Source organism: Eretmochelys imbricata, chromosome 4, assembly GCF_965152235.1.
Source record: "Eretmochelys imbricata isolate rEreImb1 chromosome 4, rEreImb1.hap1, whole genome shotgun sequence".
In the NCBI taxonomy this organism is placed as follows: Eukaryota; Metazoa; Chordata; order Testudines; family Cheloniidae; genus Eretmochelys; species Eretmochelys imbricata.
The window spans coordinates 92010375-92028948 of record NC_135575.1 but is presented as its reverse complement, the minus strand read 5'-3'; the positions used below and the strand labels follow the sequence as shown (position 1 = coordinate 92028948).

Below are 18574 nucleotides of genomic sequence, written 5' to 3'. Positions count from 1 at the left end.
TAGCTCTGTTTAATGAACATTCAAGAAGGAACTGGAAAAGTGTAGTCACTTATGAGAACTCAGATTCTTAGTATTCCAGTGCCAAATTCTGCCTACTTTTCTCTCACCAGTGATCTCATTGAAACTACAAGGCATGAGCAAGGCAAGCAGACTTTAGCCCTCAGGTCACCTGACTTGCTGAACAAAATTTGGTTGGTTAATAAAGACATTTTTTATGAGCCTATCGGAATAAAAAAATATATGTGTGAAGAAGAAAGATGTCTAGTCTACAACAGAAAAGGTTTGCCAGTATAGCTATACTGGCAAACTTACTTAATTTAAACACAGCTTCTACTAGCGAAAACAGTTCCATGACTAAAATAAGCTATATCCGCAATCGGAGTTTTTTTTGCCAGTATAACTGCATCTAACTATGACTTTTGCCTGTATTAAAAATGTCATTTTAAAAAAAAAACAAAATAAACAGGAAAAACCCCAAACACATCCTTAACCAACATTATTATACCGATAACAGTTTCTGGTGTAGACCTAGCCGAGGATGGGAGACAAAACTTACTGATAATACAACTTTCAATAAAGGAAGAAAACAATGTTTGATTCCTTTCTTAGAATTTTTTTAACTTAGCTGCATTTGAAAATTTAGTGTAATAAACAACTATCTTGATATTTGCAAAAAGAAAAGGAGTACTTGTGGCACCTTAGAGACTCACCAATTTATTTGAGCATAAGCTTTTGTGAGCTACAGCTCACTTCATCGGATGCATTCCGATGAAGTGAGCTGTAGCTCACAAAAGCTTATGCTCAAATAAATTGGTTAGTCTCTAAGGTGCCACAAGTACTCCCTTTTCTTTTTGCGAATACAGACTAACACGGCTGCTACTCTGAAACCTATCTTGATATTTGTATGTTCTAGTATAAATTGCCATTTGCTAGCAGTGGGCATCAGAATATGTGCCTCTTTAGAGAAGGTACATAAGAACAAAGAGTGGCCCTACTGGGTCAGACCAAAGTTCCATCTAGCCCAGTATCCTGTCTTCTGACAGTAGCCAGTGCCAGGTGCCCCAGAGGAAAGGAACAGAACAGGTAATCATCAAGTGATCCATCATCCTCAGTCGCTCATTCCCAGCTTCTGGCAAACAGAGGCTAAGGACACCATTCCTGTCCATCCTGGCTAATAGGTCCTATCCTCCATGAATTTAGCTAGTTCTTTTTTGAACCCTGTTATGGTCTTGGCCTTCACAACATCCTCTGGCAAGGAGTTCCACAGGTTGACTGTGCGTTGTATGAAGAAATGCTTCCTTTTGTTTGTTTTAAACCTGCTGCCTATTGATTTCATTTGGTGACCCCTAGTTCTTGTGTTATGAGAAGTAGTAAACAACACTTCCTAATCTACTTTCTCTATACCAGTCATGATTTTATAGACCTGAGTCATATCTCCCCTTAGCCGTCTCTTTTCCAAGCTGAAAAGGTAAACCAAAAGGAAGGAAAATAAAAGCGCAAAGATTTGGTATACTCATAAATTCCTTCTTAGTGCGTCACTCTGACTTATTAAAGGTTTGTTTGGGTAAAAAGACTTTAAAAACATATCATAAAGGTAAAAGGAAAATTATTCAAGTCTTGTGTGAATGAACTTACTGATTTTTTTCAATGTGTTTGAGTATTTTTCTCATTTCTTTTCTCAGGCCAAGTTTCAGAAAAAATATTGTGGACTAATTAACCTTTTTGTTTTTAACTTAAGAGTAATCAAATAAAACAGATGGAGGAGGTAAAGATATCAAAGAAGAGTAAAGTTGGGATCCTTACATTTGTTGCTGAATTTGAAGAATTTGCAGCACTGGCTGAATCTATATTCAAAAATGCAGAGCGTCGAGGAGATTTAGATAAAGCTTACATAAAACTTATAAGAAGTGTTTTCATCAATGGTAAGGTCTATTGCAGTGCCCCGCATACTTCCACAAACTCACTCTTTGTCTGCTTGATGTACTTTTTCTCTCTGTTTGGAAGGGCAGAAAATATAGTCCCCCTGAAACTAATATTAACAGCTTTCCATAAACTGGCCAGTGGAGAATGCAGAACAGCAATTTGGTAGAAAATATTTATTCTGCAGATTAAGCATATTTCCCACCATAGACAGATCCAGATGCCAGCACTATTGGGCATTTAGTCCCAAAAATTTGAAAAGAGCATTTGCTACTATAAAAAAACATCTTGTCATAAGCCTTTGACGCCAAACCTGGACTGAAATTTTGGGCATCATCATTTTTAAAAAATGTTAATGACTGAAATCAGTAACATAATAGTATGTGTTAAGTGAACTTAAAACATAGGTACATTTTTAATGCTTAAAGCAGACTATTTGAAAAGCAATTTCCCTGCTATGACCAGTGTTCAGGGTTCTGCATGGGAGGTAGGGGACAAATATTCAATATTTTGTCTTAAATTGTATATGAATTTTTAACTTCTATATCTGTATATATATTCTGTTACTGAGTGAAGCTACTAAAAGCTTTTAAAAACAAAAATATTCACCTTCTTAAAGGCTGTAAAGAAGGAGCTTGGAGACTGCAATTAAATACTGAGATGTGGCGGTAACATTGGTGAGATCATCAGGATAGAAAGGATTCACCGAAGTGCATTCTTCTTCGAGTGATTGCTGTCCATTCAGCTTAGGTGTGTGTGTTCGCCACATGCACCGGTGCCGGAAGTTTTTCCCTCAGCAGTATCCATAGCCGCCCACACCGGCTCCTGCGGTTCCCCGGTCACAGGGTAAACCCACATTCGGACCGCCACGGTTCCCACTCCACCATTCCCCCGTTGCTGCGCCGCCCTATTTGATCCTTGGACATGAGCAGAGAGGCTTGAGGTGCAGCTCGCTGACCACTGGGCGCAGACCTTTGAAGGCATGCACAATCGGCAGAAGTACCACTCCAGGGACCCGTCGAGGGATCAATGGTACCATTCCTTGGACCGTCACCGATCCCCGAGGAGGGCATCACTATGTGCAGGCGCTTTCCGGCACTGGGCCCTCTCCGACTCCCAATCCCGCTTCTCATCCTAGTACTGCTTGTCAAGTGCAAGATGTAGATCGCTGGCTCCAAGCTGTCATGGATCTGTCGAGCACCACTGGTCCCTACGGACCCCGCTCTAGATCGGACTCCAGGCGGAATGACCAGCAACGGCTGGGACAGAGCCACTAGTCTGCTCCGTCCTGGTCACCTGGGAGTGACCGCTCAGGATCCAGCCCTGGTTCAGAGTGAGGTTTGCTGACAGCGGGATAAGCTTTGTTATTGGTGGTACCGGCTACATTGTCTGCACCAAAACTGGTCCCGTGGCCACAGGCACAGTGGTTGGCAGCGTGGTACCCATGGAACCTGTGGGGGTCCAAGAGGGACCAGGGGAGCAAGCCACCGGGCCACCAATGGTTGTGGAGGACCCAAACTCCCTCCTCACTGCCACCTATCTCCAAGAGGGCGGAGCTCATGTACTTCGTGCTATCCAAAGGCCACGAGTACCTGTACACCCATCCTGCTCCCAACTCCCTAGTGGTAGAAGCGGTTAACCACAGGGAGTGACAAGGTCAGCCCGGAGTTACCCCTAAGAACAAAGACTCCAAGAGACTAGATTTGTTTGGGCATAAGCTTTATTCGTCCTCTAGCCTCCAGTTGAGGGTGGCCAACCATCAAGCCCTCCTGGGATGCTGTGTTTTTAACATGTAGCAAACCATGTCCAAGTTTGAGGGCTCTCTTTCTGAGGCTTGTAGGAAGGAGTTCCGGGCTATTATGGAGGAGGGCACGACTGCGGACAGGGCAACGCTCCAGGCGGCGTCGGATGCAGTGGACGCTGCCGCCCGAACCATGGCCTTAGCCGTCACCATGCACTGGGCATCCTGGCTGCTACTCTTTGGCTTGTCCACGGAAGCTCAGCACTCAATGCAAAACCTTCCCTTCGATGGGCAAGCCCTGTTTGCGGAACAGACGGACAATAAGCTCCATGGCCTAAAGGACTCCTGCACGACCCTTAAAACGCTGGGCCTGTATGTTGCTTTCTACCCCTCCTTCCCACCCTCCCTCCCCGTCCCTCTTCAGCGATCCTTCTCATGAGAGTCTCCTCGTGCAGGAGGTAGAAGGGTTACTGCAGGTAGGTGTGGTGGAGATTGTTTCTCCAGAGTTCAGGAACAAGAGGTTCTATTCCTGCTACATTTTAATCCTAAGGCGGTCTACGACCTATCCTGGACCTGCGAGACCCAAATCGCTTCCTAGCAAAGCTGAAGTTCTTCACGGTCTCCTTGGCCTCCATTGTCCCTTCCCTGGATCCGGGAGACTGGTATGCTGCCCTGGATCTGAAAGATGCGTACTTTCACATCCCCATCTTCAAGGGACACAGACGCTTCCTCCAGTTTATGGTAGGTCCAACCACTATCAGTTTGCGGTCCTCCCATTTGGCTTAGCAACAGCATGGATATTTACCAAGTGTATGTCAGTGGTGGGTGCCTAGATCTACCCATACCTCGATGACTGGCTAGTCAAGGGCAGAGCTAGGTCCCAGGCCCAAAGAGATGTCGTGATGCTGTTAGTCACTTGCCATTGCCTTGGCCTGTTGGTGAACGACAAAAAAATCCACGTTAGTTCCGGTACAGAGGATAAAGTTCATCGGAGCGGTGCTCGACTTGACCTGTGCCAGGGCGTTCCTGCTGCTGGAGAGATTCAGGGCACTGATGGATCTCATGGAAGTCTCCGAGTTTCCCTTTACTACAGCCAGGGTTTGCCTGTGCCTCCTAAGTCACATGGCAGCGTGCACATATGTGGTGTGTCACGCCAGGCTCCGGATGTGATCTCTGCAGCAATGGCTGGCGATGGTCTACTCCCAGTCAAGAAGAAGGTCGTCATCATCCCCGCGATGATACCTCGCTGTGTTGGTGGGCTGACCCCAGGAAAGTTCTGGAAGGAGTTCCCTTCGTCAGCACTCCGCAGTCAGCCAAGTTGGTTTTGGAAGCCTCGGCTCTCGGCTGGGGGGTGCACCTTGGCACCCTCCAGACCCAAGGTATGTGGTCCCCAGAGGAATCGACGCTACACATAAACATCAAAGAGGTTCAGGGTGGTGCACAGAGCGTGCATGGTCTTCCTACCTCACATGTCAGGAAGAGTGGTCAGAGTTCTCAGGGACAACACAGCCTCGATGTTCTACAGCAGCAAACAAGGTGGAACACAATCCTCGGCCCTCTGCCAAGAGGCACTCCATCTTTGGGACTTCAGCATCGACTATGGAATCCATCTAGAAGCATGTCACCTTCCAGGTGCCAGGAACACACTAGCAGATCACCGAAGCAGGGACTTCTCCTTTTACCACGAGTGGGTGCTTTTACCACGAGTGGAAGTAGCCGGCATGATTCCCCAGAGATGGGGAACTCCCCCAGTAGATTTGTTTGCCACCAGGCAGAACAGAAGGTGCCACAGGTTTTGCTCCTGATGGGGCCTGGACAAGGGCTCCCTCTTCGATGCCTTCCTCCTGCCATGGGCAGGAAGCCTGATGTACGCGTTCCCTCTGATTCTGCTCATCAGCAAGGTCCTAGCAAAAATCAAGAGAGACAAGGCGCAAGTTACCATGATCACTCTGGGGTGGCCTCGCCAGGACTGGTTTGGGACACTATCAAGCTGGTCAGCGATCCCTCCCTGGTCCCTGCCGAACCGACCACACCTGCTGTCACAAGATCACAGCCAACTCTTGCATCCCAACCTTGTGTCCATCCACCTCACAGCATGAATGTTGCGTGGCTAAACCCAGATGTACGAGCCTGTTCGGAAGGGGTCCAGAAGGTCCTCCTCGAGAGTAGAAAGCCCTTGATTAGGCAGACCTACCTGGCAAAGTGGATGAGGTTCTCCCGCTGGGCAGCCGAACGGGGCATCTCCCCTTCGCATTCTTTGGTGCAGTCCATCTTGGACTACCTGCTTCATTAAAGGAACCAGGACCTGGCGCACTCTTCTGTCAGGGTGTACCTGGCAGCTGTTTCAGCCTTTCATGTACCAATCCAGGGACAGATGGTGTTCTCCCATGATGTGATGATCAGGTTCCTTAGAGGCCTCGACAGACTCTTTATCAAGTCTGGTCCCCGGCCCCAGTGGGATCTCCACTTGGTTCTGTCCAGGCTCATGGGCCCTTCCTTTGAGCCTTTGGACTCGTGCTCCCTGTCTCACCTATCATGGAAGGTAGCTTTCCTGGTGGAGGTGATGTTGGCAAGGCGGGTCTCCAAGCTGTGAGCCCTGACCTCAGAACTGCCGTACATGGTCTTCTACAAGGACAAGGTCCAGCTCTGGCCCCACCCAGCCTTCCTTCCCAAGGTGGTGTCTGCTTTCCACGTGAGCCAGGACATCTTCCTTCCGGTGTTCTGACCTAAGCCGCATGAGATAGTGAAGAAAGGCACTGTGACATTCCCCTCTGGTGTTATCTGGACCGGTGATCTGCTAGGTCACTCCAATCCTTGACTCTGGGAGCCAGCCTTATCCTGCTCTGCTGTGAGAACTCCCACTCTTGGGCTGTTCACACACAGCCTCTGGCATGTAAGCTGCTCCTTGGATTGTGCAACTGAATGACACTAGCCAATATCCCTGGTCCCAGACACAACCCTTGCAACCTCCATCTTGCAGTATCCAGTTATGCCCGCTGGATGCTGCAAGCTTATATGAGTTCGTCAATTTAACAAAGAAATTGATATGTACGAGGCTTGTTATCCCAAGGTGAGTCTCTGACATGCTTCAGACCAAACAGATTTATTAACTATAAAGATAGATTTTAAGTGATTATAAGTCAGATTTGGTCAAATGAAATAAAAGCAAAATGCATTCTAAGCTGATCTTAACACTTTCAGTGCCGTTTCAAACTTAGATGCTTCTCACAGGCTGTCTGGTTGCTCTTCAGCCAGGCTCTCCCCTTTAATCAGTGCTTCAGTTGCTTGGTGTGGTGTCTGTAGATATAGGTGGAAGAGAGAGAGAGAGACCAGGGCAAATGTGTTTCCCTTTTATCATGTCCTTTCTTTCCTTTTGGCTTTGCCCCCCCCCTTCAGAGTCAGATGAGGATTACCTCATCGCAGTTCCAGACTGACCAAAGGAGGAGGGAGTGACTCCCTTGAGAGTCTAACAGATTATTTTGTTGCTGCCTAGGCCAGCGTCCTTTGTTCCTGTGAGGCTGGGCTGGGTTTGTCCCATACCTGCCCTGATGAGGTGTGAACTGCCTCTCTGCTCTTGGAGAATTTTTGCCTGGGCTTATTTTAAGCCATGAGGATACATTTTCAGCCTCATAACCACATACATGAAATGATAAACTATAACATTATTATAACACTACTGTAACAATTATAACATCACTATAATAACCATGCTCAGACACCCAACATGACAAACTTTGCATTGGATACCACACAATCATTTTATAAAGATCAACATGGGTGTGTAAGGTGTACCCCTGAGGTACAAAGCGTCACAGGCACCTTCATGTTTTGGATGTAAGAAGGGCTCTGGTTTTCTACCTAGATGGGACAAAAACTTCCTGTAAGTCGACTCAGCTTTTCATCTCTACAGCTGATAGGATAAAGGGCCTCCCAGTGTCCACACAGAGGATTTCTGACAGGATCGTCTCTTGCATTCGGACCAGCTACGAGTTGGTGGGAGTCCCTCCACCACTGATCATCAGAACCCACTTGAGCAGAGCGCAGGCGTCTTTGGCAGCCTTCCTGGCACACTTCCCCAATCCAGGACATCTGTCAAGCCACAACATGGACCTTGGTGCACATGTTCACGGCCCACTACACCATCACTCAGCAGGCCAGGTACGACACTAGGTTCAGCAGAGCTGTATTGCAATCTACATGTTTGTGAACTCCTACCCACCTCTGGGGGATGCTGCTTGGGAGTCACCTAAGTTGAATGGACATCACTCGAAGAAGAAAAGACAATCACTCGAAGAAGAAAAGACAATTACTTTTTCGGTAATTGGTGTTCTTCAAGATGTGGTGTTCGTGTCCGTTCCACAACCCGCCCTCCCTTCCCACTGTCAGAGTTTCCGGCAAGAAGGAACTGAGGGTTGGGGGAACCGGTGGCGCCTTATATACCCTGGCATGTGTGCACCACTCCAGGGGGCAACAGAGCTGGTCCCTATGGATACTTCTGAGGGAAAAACGTCTGGCACCAGTGCCTGTGGTGAGCATACATGCTTAAGTTAAATGGACATGAGCAACACATCTCGAAGAACACCAGTTACGGAAAAGGTAACTGTCCTTTTTTAAAAAGGTATTTGAGAGAGGGAGGGGGAGAGAGAGAGAGGATACTTAGCAGAAAAGAGGGCACAGACTGCTCCAAACCAGTTGGGAGTAGCCTCAAAGAAAGCACAAAGCTACAAGTGGGGAAAAAGAGACAAAAGAGATAGGAAGGATGATGATACTAAGACAAAATAACAGCAGAGATAAAGTGAGGAGTTTGAACTGAATGCAGTAAGGGGTTTTGTTGGTCAAGGCTGCTTAGAAAGATACCTGTAGCTGCCATGCTTTGGATAGAAGAGAGGAAGACTAAAATTGGCAGCGAGATATTTTCCTAATGACTATTGTGTGGTGTGTCTGAAATGACTTGATGGTCTCAGTTAATTTTCTAGAGCACAGGAATTCGTGCTACAAAAATTACTATCACAAATGTCATCCTCATTGTTTCAGTGGAAAGGCTAATGGATAAATGGACATAAAGACTTTACTACACTTGGAGTGGTGATCTAGAACTAGGTTGAGGAGCAATGATGGGGCAGTATGTAGAAATATACATTAGCATTAGCCTGTTCTGTGGACAAATGAGTGCTTCCATCATCAAGGTTATCAGTCTGGCACCTTTATGGGCAGTCCTGTTTAAAAAGAGAGACTGGAAGAACAAGATAACTTTGGCAATAGACACTGATGTCCTAAGTAAAAATTGTTCATGGTAAGAAAAGTTGGAATATGCAGAATAGAGCTCATATTACCATACAAAAATATTCAATAACAGCAAAAGGAGCCTAGAATAAATACTTTTTTGTATAATTTTTTTTTAAGTTTTGCTACAATGCATAAATATCTTCAAAGGGCAATAAATTATGTTTGTAAACTTCCACAAAGTATACAAATCACTTTTTGCTAAACAAAGGATCAGTCATGTAAATAAGTGTATCATCTATCGGTTTATAATATGTAAAAATTACTGTCTATACTCTATATGTAAGGAGTGGAACTCTGTAGTCTTAGGACTAATGTGAAGTGCTACTTTGAATATTCTCATGTACTCACTTATTCAACAATGGAAATCATTTTGGCAGACTTGCCAAGTAAAAAAGTAATCATTTTGAATCCTCATCTCTGCTTAAAAGGATACAACTTACTAGGAAATTTTACTTTTGTTTGTTTTATCCCACATGGTTCCCCATGGAGGTAATCTGCCTTGAGAAATGTAGTTTGTGGATCTTTCTAAAATTAAAGAGCTCTAAAATTTTTTCAAATGACTCTTCTTGACATGAAAGCCAAAGACACTCTAATTCCAGAAAAGTAACAGCCGTGTTAGTCTGTATTCGCAAAAAGAAAAGGAGTACTTGTGGCACCTTAGAGACTAACCAATTTATTTGAGCATGAGCTTTCGTGAGCTACAGCTCACTTCATCAGATGCATACCGTGGAAACTGCAGCAGACTTTATATATACACAGAGAATATGAAACAATACCTCCTCCCACCCCACTGTCCTGCTGGTAATAGCTTATCTAAAGTAATCTTCAGGTTAGGCCATGGAGGGTGAGAAAACCTGGATTTGTGCTGGGAATGGCCTAACCTGAAGATTACTTTAGATAAGCTATTACCAGCAGGACAGTGGGGTGGGAGGAGGTATTGTTTCATATTCTCTGTGTATATATAAAGTCTGCTGCAGTTTCCACGGTATGCATCTGATGAAGTGAGCTGTAGCTCACGAAAGCTCATGCTCAAATAAATTGGTTAGTCTCTAAGGTGCCACAAGTACTCCTTTTCTTTTTCTGGAATTGTTCCTTTAATTGGCTCTTTCTCATTCATCTTACAAGCTCTCTTTTTTCCATAATTTAGACATTTTAATTATCAAAGAGATTTGTGTTGAATCTTTTTACTATTCTGATTTTAGTGGAGAAAGTAGCAAATGAAAGCCAGAAAACACCCAGGGATGTGGTCATGATGGAGAACTTCCACCATATTTTTGCAACTCTCTCTCGTTTGAAAATCTCATGTCTTGAGGCTGAAAAAAAAGAAGCTAAACAGAAATACACTGATCATCTCCAGTCTTACGTCATCTACTCATTGGGACAGCCTCTTGAGAAATTAAATGTAAGCATCTTTTGGTCTTGTATTTCTGATGCAGAATACAGCTGTCTTTCTCCAAAAACTGATTTGCACGTTTTGAGTTTACAGCTCCAGGCATGTGAGGATGTGCCATTTCTTGTTCTGTTAACTTCCAACCCAGGTGACTTCCAAAGGGCTCTCATCTCCCCGCAGGACAATGATTTTAACATCTCCTTGACTGTTAATATATTGCAGAATTTTTACCCAAATGTTCATGTGTGGATAGGGATTCTTTTCCAACACTAACTTTCATCAGTAATTAGGAGCTTGGGGATGCTGTTGCCCACTCCGATGGTAAAAGCATTATCACCCTGTTTCTAAACTACTTTTTAAAAAAACCCTAATACGCCTTTAATTGCCAGAACCAGATCCATATATATGGCAGCACATTTTGCTTTAAGCTGAGCTATTCAATTGGATAACATAGTGAGACTTGTAAGATATATCAGCTGTGCATATCAAATGTATTTGATACTGTTAATTATGTTTTTGCTATAATTAGGATTGTAGTTTTTATATTTTTTTAGGAAATTATGAATTTTTATGGTTGAGAAATTACTCCTAATAAAATGTCTTTATATATAGATATATTAAAAAATCTAAAATGCTTGTTTGTCACCTAATGTGAGTTAAACTATGACGTTCCCTACATACATTTTTGTAGGCCCACTCCTCTCAGGAATACATATTTTAGGATCTCATGTTCATATGCATCACTATTGCCTTTTATTTTTTGTGCTTTAGACATCCAGGGCTCTACTGCTATCTCTCTTCAGGCTATGATCTTGTTAGTTTTAGGCTGGCTCAGCACTTGACAGAAGACTTCAAGGGAAAACCCTGGTGCTACAAGAAGTGGTTACACTTTTCCTTCTGAGTTAATACTTAACCAGTGCTCTAGTGCGGTGGTGGCGGACGCTGCTGTTTAGTGGGGTGGAACCAGATCCTTAGCTAATGTGAATTTATATTGTTTCTTTGATTCAGGTTTTTTGTCATGTGAAAACAAGATGTGCCATCAGATCAGTATTCTGACACTTACATATACTACCCTACATTTATGATTATATTAATACTATAATTGTATTTTAGCATTTCTTTGAGGGTGTTGAAGCTCGTGTGGCACAGGGCATAAGAGAAGAGGAAGTAAGTTACCAACTGGCTTTCAATAAACAAGAGCTTCGCAAAGTTATAAAGGAATATCCTGGTAAGGAAGTGAAGAAGGGATTGGATAATCTCTATAAGAAGGTGGACAAACATCTTTGTGAAGAAGAAAACTTACTTCAGGTAAAACTATCTGATTTGTATAAAGAATAATCTGACATCTCCGATTGTTTTAATGCCTGTACAAACATTCTACTACTTTGTAGAATAGCCTTTAGTCTGCTTCTCTAAAATGAAACTTCACGGGAATGAGAGAATATTAGCATCTTCACTTGCACCAAAAGAATGCTATGTAAACTACAGCTCTGTATTCTGGGAAGTATGTCATCAGTAAATTAGTACCTTGCCATCATAACTTTCTTTTGGGGGGTTGTTTCTGCATACTCCCACTTGGGGGAAGCACCTTGAGCTTCAGGACTCTTCTGAAAATCAGTGTTTTTTTGGAGCCCTGCGTGAGTCCCTCAAAATGGAATGTTTTGAGGGTTGAGTTTTGTTAAAGGGGTATTCACCCCCAATTGCCTCTATTCCTTTTGACAAACTGAATCAACCACTAACAGGAGTTAGGAAGAAACTTCCCTTAGAGTATGCCATAATTGTCCATTATTAGGTTTCTTGCAAGCTTGAAACGTCTGGTGCTGGCCAGTGTGGGAGATAGTATATCAGACTATATGGACCACTTGTGTGATCTGGAAATGTGTCTATTCCTATACATATGTTTTGGCGCAGAATAATACTTTCAGTGCATTCTCTTCCAGTGCTATGAGTGGGATTTAAAAAAGTGGTCAGTGATAGCCTAATTTTGTTACCATTGAAATAAGTAGTAAAACTTTCATTGACTATAGAGGGAGCAGAATTAGGCCACTGTACTGAGGATTTTGTAAAATCTCACCCTCTCTGCTCAGTTAGTTACACGAGATTTTTGTATTTAAATCTTTATCAATTTAGCACAGACAAAGCACAATGTAATATTATTTTTTAAAAACAACCCAAAAATTTCTCTTTTACTTCGTAATTTTGACTTGGTAGAAGTTGTATAAATGTTCATAGAAGGTGACTTACAGAAATTCTGTGCAACAAAAATCTTGTTTTTCTGAATTTTGTCTTAATAAAATGTCACTTACTTTTGTTTGTATTCCTCCTTTTGCAGGTTGTATGGCATTCTATGCAAGATGAGTTTATACGCCAGTACAAACACTTTGAAGGCTTGATAGCTCGTTGCTATCCTGGATCAGGTGTTACCATGGAATTCACTATCCAGGACATCTTAGACTACTGCTCCAGTATTGCACAGTCTCACTAACTTCTACAAGGGGAAAAGGTTTGAAAAATATCAAGTAGTATGAATGTTACTTGCTTTAAGAAGATGGAATAAGAAGCATATGTATTCTTAAATGTTCTATACATGTCTAGTCATATTTCCATCTTGGGATATATTTCAATGCAGAATGAAATGCCTAAATAGCAGTGTTGCTTTCCTGCCCAGCTGAAGCACTGTTTTAAAGCATTAAATTCATGAAACACTTAATATTTAATTTTTCTCCCACTGGTGCCCTGTTTTTTTTACTATTGTAACTCTTTCTTGCTAACAGCAATTACCTTTGTATATTCTTAGCACCTTGAAAGGACACTACAGTCATCTGACTTCACACTACTACTGTGCATGCTGGTAATTATGTAACCATTAAAAAGATTGTACAGAATTAGGTTTTTTCTGCCTCAAGCTGTAATATATAGATGTGGAGTTCGTCAATGAAAGTACTAACTAAATTCATGTTTTGAGAATTAATGTCACTGTCTGTAGCTGTAACTCTTCTGATCTTAAGTAAAAATAATCTTTCAAATATGATGTCCTATAAACTTCTTGTTCTAGAGTATTCATTAATTCTTCAGCTGTTCACCGCAAAAACAGCAATATCTTAAGTCCAAAATGAGGTACCCAAGACAAGACAGAAAACAATACATAATTTTCCTTTAAGCATACATTTACTGTTTTATTGGTATTTACTAGAGCATGATTGAACGTCAGTCATACATTAAGCAGAAAGTCTGCGCTACTACAGTACCATAAAAACAGCTAAAACTTTTTTTTTAAAATGCATGAATTCCAAAATCTTAAGGGCAAAGATTTTCAAAACTGCAAGGTTCTCAAGTTCGTATTTAGGTACCCAAATGGGAGCTTCTGGATGGCAGTCACTTTGAAAACAAGGCCATTTGTTTAGGTCCCCAAGTATGGACTTGAAAGGCTAACATTAGGCACCTATTTTTGAAAATTCTTTGTTTGCACTGTAATACTACTATGACGGGTTGGGATCACAGAAACCCCCTTGGGGTTGCCAACTCACGTTCCAAGATTACTTCTACCCCTGCTTTCCCTGCCAGCTTGGGACTCCAGCGCCCTGTCTTGCTGAGCCAAACACGCCAGTCTGCTTCAACACAGACCCAGGGTCTGAACTACGTGCCCCAAAGCTGCAGACTTAACTGAAAGCAACTTAAGAAGTGCTCCTGTCTTTAACACTCAGATGCCCTCTATAACACTGATAGAGAGATATGCACAGCTGTTTGCCCCCCCTCCCCTTAGGTATTAATACATACTCTGGGTTAATTAATAAAATCACTTTTTACTTATTAAATACAGAAAGTAGGATTTAAGTGGTTCCACATAGTAACAGTCAAAACAAAGTGAATTACCAAGCAAAATAAAATAAAACCCACAAGTCTAAGACTAGTACAGTAATAAAACTGAATACAGATAAAAACCTCACCAAGTTTCTTTTTACAGACTAGTCTCCTTCTAGTCTGGGTGTAGCAATCAATCACACCCCCTGTAGTTACTGTCCTTTGTTCCAGTTTCTTTCGGTATCCTTGGGGGTGGAGAGGCTATCTCTTTAGCCAGCTGAAGACAAAATGGAGGGGGTCTCCTCAGGCTTTAAATAAACTTTCTCTTGGGGGTGGAGACCCCCTCCTCTCTCCTATGCAAAGTCCAACTCCAAGATGGAGTTTTGGAGTCACATGGGCAAGTCACATGTCCATGCATGACTCAGAACTTACAGGTAGCAGCCTTGGTTCACATGCTTTCTTGAAAGTCCTCGCTCCTTGAAAGACTTCTTATGTGGATTGAAGCCTTACAAGATTCATTGTCCTTTAAGTGTTTCTTGATTGGGCACCTAATTTGCACATTCCTTTCTCAAGAAGCTGACCAAATACTCTACTAAGGCTACTTAGAAATCAGGCCAGTACACAGTCAATATTCATAACTTTTGAATACAAAAAGATACATGCATACAAATAGGATTAATAGATTCAGTAGATCATAACTTATACAGAGATATGTTACACGGCATATGTAGCATACATTCATAAGCATATTTCCATAAAGCCTTATGGGAGGAATCGTCACAACTACCTTGTCCACATTGCACAACTGTATATTTAATGGTACGTATCAAATACAAACAATAAATCTTCAATAACTTATTCCATTTATCAAGGAAAACTTCTCCAAAGAAACCATCTGAACAGATCTCCATTTTTGAATTCATGTACTTGCATGCAGACACGGCAGGAACTTCTACTGAAATTTCTGAGCATTGGTTTCACTAAGATATTTCTTGTGTTAAAATGTCTCTAACGGACCAATAATAAATTGCTTTCTGACCATGGTCCGCAAATAAGCTTGCTCAGGATTCTTGATCAAAGATAAATCACACAACTTTAATATTGCATCCAGTTTCACCCCAACTACTGTGTGGGTGAAACTAGAGGGTCTGCCCATAAATTATACTGATGTCAGAACTTCAAAAGGAACTGTGGGAAAACGTCTAAAGATGACAGAGTTGTCATGAAGGTGATACTGTAGATGTGGAAAATGGGATAACACCACAAAGAAAGGACATATTTCAAAATTTGCCCCAAGGGCAGATTTTTTTTTTTTTTAAGAACACACATGGGAAATATTAGCCCGCAAGATGAGCGTTCTGCACATGTGAAAAGATACAGATTATAGACTGGAAACTGTTTTACAACCATAACTACTGAGGCTGCAACTACTATAATTCAGAGAATTCAAAAACATTAATCTGAGTCAAGATTAAAAAAGTGACAAATTCCAAATGCAATATACATAACTGCTGAATGAGTGCCCTGTAACAAAGTTTAAACATGAAAAAACTGTTGAGGAAAAGCAATTAAAGCATATTAAAACTACTGATTCTGGATCAAAAGGCATCTTTTTTTCTTTTTTTAAGAAAAAGCTCAATGATACTCAATTTAAACTTATTTGATTTCTTGCCACTATACTTAATAATACCTCAATAAAAAGCATTCCTTCAAGTTTACAATTTTCAAATGCTTGAACTGAATGTCTCCACCTTACTCATAACTTTGCCAAACTCATATTTAGCTCATTTAATCTTTTCTTACAAGCCAATTGCACTATTCTTCTAACCATCTTTCCCCATTTTTTTTTTTTAAACCAATCCAGTTCGACAGGTCTCTGGAACTAAAGTACCCAGTGCTAGGTGCAGTATTTTAGTACAATCATCTCATACATCAGACATGTTCTTTAGATTTTCTCTCTCTTCCTTGGGTTTGGCCTAGTCTGCGTTCTTAAAAACAAAACATTACCCATCAAACTTCAGCGAGTCTAGTGGAATGTAAATAGTGAGAAAGGCATATACACAGGTTAAAGTTTCCAAAAGGGACATAGGCACTTCTGAAAGTTTTACCCCCCAGTTCCCAATACAGTATCTTCAATTCATAAGTCTTCAAAAATATTTAACTCAACTTCTGCTCCCATTGAAACATAGCATATAAGATTCAAAAAGGTTTTATATTTCCTCTTTCCAAGAGGAAAAAGTGGATATACTGTACTATCTTTTTCAGCCACAAGTCTTCTCTCTGAGATGCAAGGGGTGCCTGAAATTATGAAGAACCAAACAATTGTTAATCCAGTTTTAAAAAGGCAGTGACATAATTATTCTCCAGGAATTAAAGAATTCTAATCATCTTAGTTTTAATTTTACTTTTTGACAAACCCCTCCTTGTGGCTCCCTAGAACTTTGTTATATAGAGGCTCCACCTCTAATCCTGTCCTGTATCACAAAACTAATTTGCACTTCTTGCTTATTTCTGAAATCTCAATTTTAGAAATAGTACCATCAATACTGCCCTGTAGATTGGGTCCTTATAAAGGTTCAAACTACAGTAAAACTCATGGGAGTTAGCAAAAGTGGTCTCTATAAGAGGTGGTCTGTCTTCAAAGGTTTGCACACCAGAGAAGCAGTGGTGTTCTGTGGCCTGTGCAAGTAGTTGCTTGTCATGTGGTCTCTCTTCAGAGGTGGTCTCTAAGCCAGGTTTTACCGTACTCATTCAAGATCACTTGTGCTGCTTGAATTTCAAGGTGAAGTAATAAAATGGAAGTGATTGTATAGTAAAGACAGGTGTTCTAAAGAAAAGTAAATTATTTTTTTTCCCAAATCTTTGAGATGATTAAATTTAGGCATTTGTCCACTTTAAGAATATTTTTCTTTCCGGAGCTGTAGCAAATTCATAGGATTAAACCAGATACATCTTCTGTCCGTTTATGGCTCACTGATCTAATGGGTTTAGTAGAGAAGGATGTTTAGTGTTATCTGTTAATATCAAAAAGTCACCTAAATTAAAGGGTTTTTTTTTATGAAGTTCACTGGGATGTTGATGAATATGAGAGAGAAAATAAGTACAATGGGATCAGGAAACAATCTGAAGTCCCTAATCAATTGTAGTTACTTTTCTTTAACTCTATTTAAGTAACAAACTAATGATAATTTAGCCTAAAACAAAGTCATAGAATCATAGACTATCAGGGTTGGAAGAGACCTCAGGAGGTCATCTAGTCTGACCCCCTGGTCAAAGCAGGACCAATCCCCAAAATTGCCCCAAATCCCTAAATGACCCCTTCAAGGATTGAACTCACAACCTTGGGTTTAGCAGGTCAATGCTCAAACCACTGAGCTATCTCTCCCACCCAATCACTTACACTGTCTAATAATGTAATAATTATTTACTGAGTGCTAACAGCATGCTTCGTGCTCTACAAAACAGTGATTATTACTTGGTAGGTTTGATTCCATTTGCCCTATGTGAGATGGTGTGAACAAATGTTGATGCCAGCTACCAGAACTGAAGTCATAATGCTTGTTTTCAGCTTACATAGCATGCACTTTAAAGGCATAAAAAGACTGACAATTACCACAGCACTTCTAACCTTTGTAGTAATAAGAGCAGTGTTGATATGAGTTGTCAGTTGGTACTGGTTACCATCTTCCGCCTGTGCCAAACAATTGGTTCGTAAGATTTCTAGCGATCAGAAAAATTAGTGTTCCTAACTTTCACAATTTTATCACAGACCTTGCAATACTTGCTGATCATCTTAAAGTCCCCTCTCCCAAAGTCATGAGAATCTCAGGTTATTTATTTTTGTATTTATTAAATAAAAGAGTACTTCTTGGGCTTGCAGAGAAAATCTTGAAAATGGGACCTGCTTGCAAAGGATCAAGAACCAGAAGGAAAACAAAAAGCACCCACTGGGTTCTTTTATTCTATTATTTTTAAAGGCCCGTGATTTTTAAGCCACTCAGGATTTTCTGCGGCCTGACTCATGACTTTCGACTACTTGGGGCTGGAAATACTAGAAATTGGGCAATTCCAGAAACAGGCGGGAGCCCTGACTTTGGGGCAGGGGTTTTCCGCTGATCTCTCACATTCCAGCATCGAAACTGATCAGGAACAGCGGGTGCCACTTGGGGGCAGCGGACGTGCTGGAGGTAGGTGACGCAGACGGACGGTGCCTCCACGGCTAAGACGACTTGCAAAGACAAAACAGGCTACAGGGGCTGCGCCCTTGCCTTGCTGCCTAATGCGGTCCGGAGCGGAGGGTTTCTCTCTCAGCACTGGCCGCCCTGGGGCTGCGCACCGCTGGAGGAAGCAGCCGCCGGGCCCGCCTCCAGCTCCAGCCCGCCCGGATTCTTAGGGTACACGGGAGACCCCGCGCTGACGCGGGCAGGCAGGCACAA

General features: G+C 42.1%; 1 protein-coding gene and 1 long non-coding RNA gene across 5 annotated transcripts in view; one reads left to right on the top strand and one right to left on the bottom strand.

Annotated features, from left to right (window-relative positions):
• EXOC1 (exocyst complex component 1) overlaps window positions 1–13365 on the top strand; it is a 58027-nt gene extending 44662 nt beyond the window's left edge. For all 4 annotated transcript variants that reach the window (XM_077815611.1, XM_077815612.1, XM_077815610.1 and 1 more), the window contains 4 exons: window positions 1739–1922; window positions 10150–10349; window positions 11451–11645; window positions 12670–13365. In XM_077815611.1, coding sequence (XP_077671737.1) covers window positions 1739–1922; window positions 10150–10349; window positions 11451–11645; window positions 12670–12822 — 732 coding nt within the window. In that variant the 3' untranslated portion in view covers window positions 12823–13365. The remainder of the gene's footprint in view (window positions 1–1738; window positions 1923–10149; window positions 10350–11450; window positions 11646–12669) is intronic.
• A 121-nt stretch (window positions 13366–13486) lies between these two features.
• On the bottom strand, window positions 13487–18566 carry LOC144264162 (uncharacterized). The gene is made up of 2 exons (XR_013345963.1): window positions 17767–18566; window positions 13487–16436 (listed from the first exon to the last, which is right to left on the bottom strand). It is a non-coding gene; the product is annotated as an uncharacterized LOC144264162 (long non-coding RNA).
• Between the last annotated feature and the right edge of the window lie 8 nt (window positions 18567–18574).